General features: G+C 38.2%; 1 protein-coding gene across 5 annotated transcripts in view; it reads right to left on the reverse strand.

Moving 5' to 3' along the window:
* The window catches only part of LOC133660640 (natural resistance-associated macrophage protein 2-like), a 53,848-nt gene that overhangs the window by 674 nt on the left and 43,174 nt on the right, over window positions 1-10,000 (reverse strand). For all 5 annotated transcript variants that reach the window (XM_062064221.1, XM_062064214.1, XM_062064234.1 and 2 more), the window contains 3 exons: window positions 7,426-7,579; window positions 6,632-6,685; window positions 1-311 (listed from right to left, as the gene is read on the reverse strand). The exon at window positions 1-311 is cut by the window's left edge and continues 674 nt beyond it. In XM_062064221.1, the coding sequence (XP_061920205.1) occupies window positions 240-311; window positions 6,632-6,685; window positions 7,426-7,579 (280 nt within the window). In that variant the 3' untranslated portion in view covers window positions 1-239. The remainder of the gene's footprint in view (window positions 312-6,631; window positions 6,686-7,425; window positions 7,580-10,000) is intronic.

Consider the following 10,000-nt stretch of genomic DNA (forward strand, 5'->3'; position numbering starts at 1 on the left):
TTCATCCGTGTATGTCTTTAATGAACTTGTTGCACGCGCTTCTCGGTACGACTTGATACTAATCTCTGAGCTGGGTTTTTGTGTCGTTTGAAAGACAAGAGACGGTCCTGCAGAGGCACTTTGTTGGAAAAACAACAAGAGCACGAGACCCTTTAAGGACACTTGGAAACAGAAAGCACCCGGAGGTGAAGATGCAAACATATACTGGCCATTCTCCAGTGGTGCCCGTCAGCGTTCTTCTATCTCTCGTAAAAACTGTCCACGTTCATGTCGGTCAGTAAGTAAATGTCCGTGTGGCGGCTCAGCCCCATCTGCAGAGGACAGGAAGGACAGAGTGAGGAGAACATGGTTCACCATTAACAAAGAAAAGAGGCACTCGTGAGATGGAACACACAACATGCGAGCAGGCAAACACACACACACTTATTAGGAGTTTTTGGAAAAGTAGGTCAGGTGACTTTGATCGAGTCCCCGTCAATTTGAACCATTTGAATTAGGGAGTGGAAATCTCTCACCTCGGATCAAATGTTTCTTATTAAACCACGGAAAGTCCTGCAAAAGGGCATTTTGCACGGCACACACCACTACTCTCACTGTGAACAGAAGGTGTCGCCGACCGCCGTGTGAGACCGGCTTCTCCTGAAGTCTGGTGTTGTGTGGACATGCAGTGCATCCTCAAAGTGTTCACAGCGCTCCAATGAAGCTGAGGGAACATCTCAAGGATCATGCATCTGAGCTCACTTTGGAGCTTCATGGCAAAGACTCTGAATACTTATGTACATGTCAATTCTTAGGGTTTGTTTTTTTTTATTTACAATAAATGTGCAACATTTCTAAAAAAAAAAAAAAAACACTTTTACATTGTCATTAAGGGGTATTGTGTGGAGAATTTTGAGAACAAAAAGGCATTTATTTATTTATTTTTTTGCATAAAATGTGGCTGTAAAAACACTTTCCGGATGCACTGTATTACCTCACAGACTTATGAATAGCCTGTTAAGAGTGTTTATCAAACTGGACGCTTCACCCATTAGACTAATGGACATAATTGCTTCAAATTAGACTAATTTTCAGTTTTACTTCTGTACATGTCATTTCTTAGTTGTTTTTTTTACAATAAATTTGAAACATTTCTAAAAAAAAATTCACATTGTCATTATGGGGTATTGTGTGGAGAATTTTGGGGACAAGGCTTTATTTTTATTTTTTGCATAAAATGTGGCTGTAAAAACACTTTCCGGATGCACCGTAATACCTCACAGACTTATAAATAGCCCGTTAGAGTGTTATCAAACTGGACGCTTCACCCATTAGACTAATGGACAGAATTGCTTCAAATTAGACTAATTTTCAGTTTTACTTATGTACATGTCATTTCTCAGTTTTTTTTTTTACAATAAATTTGCAACATTTCTAAAAAAAAAAAATCACATTGTCATTATGGGGTATTGTGTGGAGAATTTTGGGGACAAAAAGGCTTTTTTGTTTTGTTATTGTAAAAACACTTTCCGGATGCACTGTATTACCTCACAGATGTATAGATAGCCTGTTAAAGTGTTATCAAACTGTATGCTTCACCCATTAGACCAGAGCTGGGCAAATATTTTGACTCGGGGGCCACATTGAGAGAGAAAATGTGTCTGGGGGGGTCAATGTGTATGTGTGTATAAATGATATATACACATTTAGCTGTAAAATTATGCTGTACAGTAAGTGTATTTGGGTCCCTTTTTTTCAGGAACACTAATACCAAAAGTCACAATGTTATGACAGACCACCTCAAAAAAAAGGAATGGAATTTTAAGGTTTTTTTTTACTGAATGGGACACCAAAAATGTACATGAAAATAAAGAAAGTGGGATTTACAATATTAACTATGAACAATAAAACAGTGAATATTAACAACCTATGAAAGTTGCTCCTCTTTTACTTCTCAGACCAGCTCCTCGATAGACATCTTTTGTAATCAAGCAACAAAAATGTAACAAACAAACAAGTGTAATAAACACCTTCAACATGATATATTATCACTTTTATGCAGAAATTTGCTTCTGCATCTGTTCCTGACACTTGTTTCGGGCTGGCTGCTCTCAAAACAAACCCCGCCCACTCTTCTTTGTTCCTGGTCTGAGCTGCTGTGACGTAGATTACCGTAAAATCTCCTATAACACTCAAAAGCGCAGATTTCAACCATTTAAAAATGTTCTATAGTTCAAGACTTACGGTCATTTAAAAACAGCACTGCACATCATAATGGCGGCGACAGTTTTGATGTTAAAGGTCTAAAAAATGATGTAGATTGAACATCGTAACGGGCCGTATTTTGCCCAGATCTGCATTTGACTAATGAAGGACAAAATTGCTTCAAATTAGGCTAATTTTCAGTTTTTATTTCAAATGATTTTCTTCTTTCAGCATTCAAAACATAAGACACCAACAAATGTCCATGTATGCATCATTTCCTATTTATTTTTGGACAAATGATGAGTCTCTGCCGCGAGCAAAAGACAGCAGGAATAAGACAATAAATGTACAATGTTCACATCCCAAATGATGTCAACAAAACAGAAAAAGGGTTACAATATGGTGATTGCGTGTCAACACACTTTACCTTGATGAGTTAAAAGCGATTAGGATGGATTAATGTCATATTTTCACATTAAATACAAAAACAAAACACATTCAGTGCACAAAGAGCGGCTTTAAATCAGAGCATAAAAACTTTTCTACAGAAAAACACGAGTCAAACTGTCAAGTATGTTAAAAAAAATAAACACTTTTAATAAGCAAAAGAAGTCTAAGCCTTTCATATTTAACCCTCTAGCACAGCCGTGTCAAACTGGTTTTCATTGAGGGCCATATCGCAGTGATGGCTTCCATCAAAGAGGTCGCTTGAAACAGCAAATATTATGAATTATGCATTTGATTATTGAAAATATTTTTTATGTACACTATAAAAAAATAAACATCTGTAGATTTCACAGGCGGAAAAAAAGGCAACTCATTCACCAGAATGTTACTGTGAAATATACAGATGTTTTAACAATGTATTACGGTCAATGGAAATACAGTAACACTTTTAAAAATTCTGCTATTTGAGCTGCCAGATTTTTACCGTAATTTTTTGTTTTTCATTTGCTGTAATACACCTTAAAAACAACAACAAAAACTTACAGCTCAAACGACAGACTTTTGTCCGTAAAAAATGTTGTTTTTCTTTCCAATTTCCAGTAATATGCTGTAAAGACCACCGTAAATTATACTGTAGAATCTATTTTGATTGTTACAGTGTACAATTCCATGGATAACTTGCTTTGTACTCAGAAGTCAAGCAGATATAGAAATATTTATTTTTATTTACACAAAAAATGTGTTGCAATATTGGATACTATCAAAGTTGAAAATGTATGTAATTTCATGTAGTGCATACATTATTTTTCTGTCAAAACGTAAAAAAAATATATAAGGTTGTTTATTGACACATATCATTTGTGGGCCATATAAAATGAAGTGGCTGGCCAGATCTGGCACCCGGAACTTGAGTTTGACATCTGTGTTCTAGCAGGAGTAGAGGGAGAAGTGAATATTTGCTTTTTACTTGGTCTGCTCTTAAAGGCCATTTACCCTAAAAACTCCATTAAAGCTTGAATTTGATTCACCAGTAACTTTCCTATATAATAACTAACATTTCCTGCTATGGCTGTAGGCAACCTCCTGATGAATGTTTTGTATCACAAGTGTTCCGCATCCAACATGCAACTCTGCATGCGCTTTAAAATGTTGGTGTGATGTTGGTTGTTTGCTGGTATTACAACATTGGTCCTGTTGCCGCCGTGTTGCGCAATACACGCTGACCAACGACAGCTTTCCACTTTCTCCTGGCCTTCAAAGCATTATTATAGATGAAAAGATGCGGCGTTATATCTAAACAAGCTTTTCTACATTTGACAAATAACTGCCGCTCTCCAATCAATTAGAGCAGGCCTGCGCAATTATTTTGACTCGGGGGGCCAAATTTAGAGAAAAAAAATGTGTCTGGCGGCCGGTATATCTATTTTTAGTAACACTAATACAAAACCTCACAGTAATGTTTGATTGAATGCTAAAAACGTTATGACAGACTGCTTGAAAAAACGGAATGGAATTTTAAATTTTTTTACTGAATGAGACACCCAGAATGTACATGAAAATAAAGAATGTGGGATTTACAATATTAACTATGAAGGATAAAACACTGAATATTGACAACATATTAAGTTAAAGTTAAAGTACCAATGGGGGAGCAGTGAGCAGCAGCGGTGGCCGCGCCCGGGAATCATTTTTGGTGATTTAACCCCCAATTCCAATGATCGTCACACCCCCTCTCGATCGACATATTCTACAATCAAGCGAAACGCAACAAAAATGCAACAAAAACAGCGAAATATGAACGCGAAGGGTAAAAAAAACAAAAAAAAAACTAGAAACTGATACATCTGATATCAAAACTTTGTTGTAAAAATCTCCTTCCGCGTCTGTCCCTGACACCCGCATTTCAGGCTAGCCGCTCTGGAAACTCCGTGGAAACAAACCACGCCCACACTGCTTGGTGCCTCGTCTGAGCTGCTGTGATGTAGATTACCATACTAACTAATTAGATTACCATAGTAACTAATTAGATTACCATAGTAACTAGTAAATCATGCAAAAGCTCAGATTCCAACCATTAAAATACTTTGTATAGTTCAAGACTTACGGTCATTAGAAAACATCACTGCACATCATAAAGGCAGCTACACTTTCCATCTTAAAGATCTAAAAAAATTATTTGGGAATGTCCGGCGGGCCAGATTGAAAAGCTTAACAAGGGCCTTACATTGCCTAGGTCTGAATTAGAGCACTGGCGGTAGAAAATCATGTGCGGCCAGGAGTGGAAGTGAAAATAGTTTTGACAGGACCAGTGTCCACAGCACAGGCGGTAACTGAATAACAAACCAAAAGCATGTGTTTACTTCTTGGAAAGTTCCTTTAAAAAATAAAAAAAAAAGTGATTCTCTATAGGACCAACTTTAAAACAAGGTTTCATCCATAAAAAAATGGTACCTTTACTTAGGAAGACTTCTGATTTTGAGGAATTTGGCCTTTAATTCATATCAAGCTAACAGATTAATGAACAAATCTGACTTATTGTTTAGGTCTTGAAGCAAGTAAGACCAAATTGGGTGCACTTCCTGGTTGAAGCCACTAGAGGCGCTGTTTCAGTCAACTAGTTGGCTCTCTCAAGAAGGATGTGACATCAACCTCTGTGCAACGTTATTCAAATAATAATAATAATAATAAAAATAATATTGGATTAAATTTATATAGCGCTTTTCTATCAACTACATACTCAAAAATAAATATTAATAATAGTCACATATTCATATAAAATAAGTCGTTTTAAAGTAGATTGCGTGTGTGGGGGACAAAAAGAGAACATATTCCAAATGTTTCCCTGACAGCAGCAATAATTGAAGTGAAATGTCTTCTTATTGTTCTATTATGGGGCATTCCCAAGAAACAACTTATCTCATGAAAGCAGCGTTTTCATGAACAAATGAAATCAAACAAAAGATATATTCACATTATGATGCATTTGAGGTCTCCATCTACCCACGCGATTGATCATCATTTGTGCTTTTACCGGTAGTTTAGGACTCTATTGTGATGAAATGTTTTGTTGACAGTCTTTACGGTTTACTGAGAAAAGTCAGCAGAGCGCAGCATTATTTAATCATACATACACTGAATATTATTTCCCCTTCCAAAAAGGCACAGTCCAGTTTTCCTTATTTCCACACGTTTATATTTCTGGAACGGATTTAGATTTGAGGTTGAAAGTAAAGCAATGTCAACGATGTACAAGCAAAATTGACGAATGATCTCTTTAAGAACATGGAACGTGTGTGGAGCCTAGCAGGGGTCAAGGGTTACACGGCACAAGAAACTTATCATGCTCGACTAAATAACAATGGATGCAGAAATCAAGCAACAAAACTGTAGCAGGCCCAGATAGGATGACCAAGAACTTTGCTGCAGATTTTAAAAGATACCCAAACAAAGTCTGTATTTAAAGTCATTTGGATTTGGTGAGGAACTTATCTAAAATTATTTTTTGTAGTAAACTAAGCTAATTTAATGCTAGTAGAGTTTTCACGGTGAGGTGTTATTGTGACTGCAGCAAAAGTCTGTTTATGGATTTCAAATACACGCTGAAGGTGTTTTATTAGTAAAATCATTGTCAGAGAGAATAAAATAGGCCTCGAATTTGCACAAACGTTTCAAGGAGTCAAAGGACTAACTTGTTTGGCTCTTCCCTTCTGTGCCAACAGAACATTTGCCCTGAAATGCAACAAAGGACCTTGGAGGATGCACTGGAGATTTGTTTTTTCAAGCATCGCGTTGTGGAAATGTCAAATCTGTTCATGAGCGCAAGAAAAAAAACATTGAAGGAGGAATAGGTTTCGAGGTGAACTTGCGGAGTCCTGGTAGTGTACAGTACAGGGGTCAGAGTCTTCCGAGGAAAGAGGAATGCTGCAGGTTACTGTGCTGCTCATCCCTAGGAGTCGAACTCAGACTGTTCCTCTATCAACACAGCAGGTCGATTGCTTACCCTGCTGCCAAAGTCCAGACAGGAGACCCCCAGGGCGACCAAACAGTGCCACACCTGCAGACAAGACAAGACGAAGCAAAAGTCAAGACAAAGACCACACTTTGACCCTGGGAGATGGTCACTGTCTTTTTTTTTTTTTTAAAAGACATGTTTCTTGGACTTTCATGAGTGAATGACATATAACATCTTACATCATCCTAATATAAACCAGAACTTACTAATTTGAAGATTGTTTATTAATAGGAGAACAATAAAAATGTGAAAAAAATAAATTCTGTACCAACACGACACCCTAAGGCAGGGGTGTCCAAACTTCTTCCACCTAGGCCCGCACTGAAAAACCAAAGCATGCAGGGGCAATTTTGATATTTTTCATTTTCAAATCTAATGCAAAATATATATTTTTCTAAATTTTAGGGCTCCCCTCAAGTTTGGTTTCTTAAGGATCCAAAAGGTTCCCACTCATAGATATAATTATTATTTTTACGTTCTACGCTTAAGTCTCTAAATCCACTTCAGATGTATCCGGCAATTTAAAGTTTTTGATTGGTACCGGGCCGCACAAGAAATAAAAAAATATATAAATAAATATTTTTTTTATTTTTTTATTAAATCAACATAAAAAACACAATATATACATTATATATCAATATAGATCAATACAGTCTGCAGGGATACAGTCCGTAAGCACACACCCCCCCCCCCCGGTCCGTGGGACAAATTTTCAAGCGTTGACCGGTCCGCAGCTACAAAAAGGTTGGGGACCACTGATATATTTGATTACGCAGACTCACCAGGTAGCAAACAAAGCACAGATAGGCCACGGAGAGAAGCGCCACCAGCACGTAGAGCGCCACACTGTGTAGGGAGGTGACGTAAACCCCCACAAAGTACATGTTGATGGCACACACCACCAAGACCAGGACACCACCACAGATCTTCCACACCCTGAAGGAAACAGGAGGACACTATCAGTTAGTACCAAATATTGACAAACTGTATGGAGGAGAAAGGGTCTTCTGTAAATGTGTCCAACAAAATCAATAATCATTTGTAATTCATTGATTCCATGTAATCATTTCACAGCACAAATATATTTTGACCACGGCCACAGCATAAACACATAATGAACTCTGTGAATGCAGCTTGTCTTTACGACTCTGTACAGCAGAGTAACATTGCCTCTTAAATCATCTGGTATGCCCCTGGTCTGCCAAAGAATAAGAAGATGCAGCAGGAAGAATCGGTGTCGACCCTTCTAGATTCTCCATTTCAGAAAAACGACTAGCAACAAATCGAGTCTTACTGGAGACTCTAGGAAACTAACGTGGAAGCATGTATTGCTTTTCTCAATTACATAATAAAATAAAAAACGACGTAATTGTAATTCACAATAGGCCTGGGCATACTTTTTGCCCCCAGGAGCTTCCATAGCTAACACCCTTCCCTTATCGCCACACTTAGTAAAATATGGCTAATGCGAACGCTCAGGAGAGTGAGATGTTTGTTCCAAAGAAAAGAAAAGTGTTGTCAGTGGTTTAGTTTTGCAGCAACAAGCATGGAACAAATGAGTGCACTCTGCAAAGTTTGTTTCAAAAAGTTAACAGCACAACAAACTTATTCCAGCGTCTGAAACTAAAGTCTCCAGTCCGGTGTTGAAATACAACTCTTTACCAGGCCAACAAGATGCAAACAACAAACAAACTCCGGCTAAAAAGCAGCTGTGGCGGATTCATTTACACAAGGTATGTATGACGATACCACGTATGACCAGGTGGCAAACAATCACTAAAGCAGTCGCTCTGCACACCTCCAAGATGTGATGTGCATGCAAACAATCACTAAAGCAGTCGCTCTGCACACCTCCAAGATGTGATGTGCATGCATGCATATATATATATATATATATATATATATATATATATATATATATATATATATATATATATATATATATATATATATATATATATATATATATATATATATATATATATATATATATATATATTTGATGTTCAAACTCATAAACTTTATTTTTTTTTTGCAAATAATAATTAACTTAGGATTTCATGGCTGCAACATGTGCCAAAGTAGTTGGGAAAGGGCATGTTCACCACTGTGTTAAATCACCTTTTCTTTTAACAACACTCAATAAACGATTGGGAACTGAGGAAACTAAATGTTGAAGCTTTGAAAATGGAATTCTTTCCCATTCTTGTTTTATGTAGAGCTTCAGTCGTTCAACAGTCCGGGGTCTCCGCTGTCGTATTTTGAGCTTCATAATGCGCCACACATTTTCGATGGGAGACAGGTCTGGACTGCAGGCGGGCCAGGAAAGTACCCGCACTCTTTTTTTACAAAGCCACGCTGTTCTAACACGTGCTGAATGTGGCTTGGCATTGTCTTGCTGAAATAAGCAGGGGCGTCCATGAAAAAGACGGCGCTTAGATGGCAGCATATGTTGTTCCAAAACCTGTATGTACCTTTCAGCATTAATGGTGCCTTCACAGATGTCTAAGTTACCCATGCCTTGGGCACTAATGCACCCCCATACCATCACAGATGCTGGCTTTTGAACTTTGCGTCGATAACAGTCTGGATGGTACGCTTCCCCTTTGGTCCGGATGACACGATGTCGAATATTTCCAAAAACACTTTGAAATGTGGACTCGTCAGACCACAGAACACTTTTCCACTTTGCATGAGTCCATCTTAGATGATCTCGGGCCCAGAGAAGCCGGCGGCGTTTCTGGATGTTGTTGATAAATGGCTTTCGCTTTGCATAGTAGAACTTTAACTTGCACTTACAGATGTAGCGACGAACTGTATTTGGTGACAGTGGTTTTCTGAAGTGTTCCTGAGCCCATGTGGTGATATCCTTTAGAGATTGATGTCGGTTATTGATACACTGCCGTCTGAAGGATCGAAGGTCACGGTCATTCAATGTTGGTTTCCGGCCATGCCGCTTACGTGGAGTGATTTCTCCAGATTCTCTGAACCTTTTGATGATATTATGGAGTGTAGATTTTGAAATCCCTAAATTTCTTGCAATTGCACTTTGAGAAACGTTGTTTTTAAACTGTTTGACTATTTGCTCACGCAGTTGTGGACAAAGGGGTGTACCTCGCCCCATCCTTTCTTGTGAAAGACTGAGCATTTTTTGGGAAGCTGTTTTTATACCCAATCATGGCACTGTCACGCCAAATTTCTTCCCTCTACAAAAACCTTCCCTCCCCATTTTCTTCCGTGGTCATGTTTCCTCTTACGTCATTGACAGCGATCGATAGCACTTCGGCTTTGACTGCCCGTCGCTGGAAGGATACTTTGTCTTTGACAGCTGCTGGAATCTGAAGAAATTGATTATGT

Source organism: Entelurus aequoreus, linkage group LG01 (genome assembly GCF_033978785.1).
Source record: "Entelurus aequoreus isolate RoL-2023_Sb linkage group LG01, RoL_Eaeq_v1.1, whole genome shotgun sequence".
In the NCBI taxonomy this organism is placed as follows: Eukaryota; Metazoa; Chordata; class Actinopteri; order Syngnathiformes; family Syngnathidae; genus Entelurus; species Entelurus aequoreus.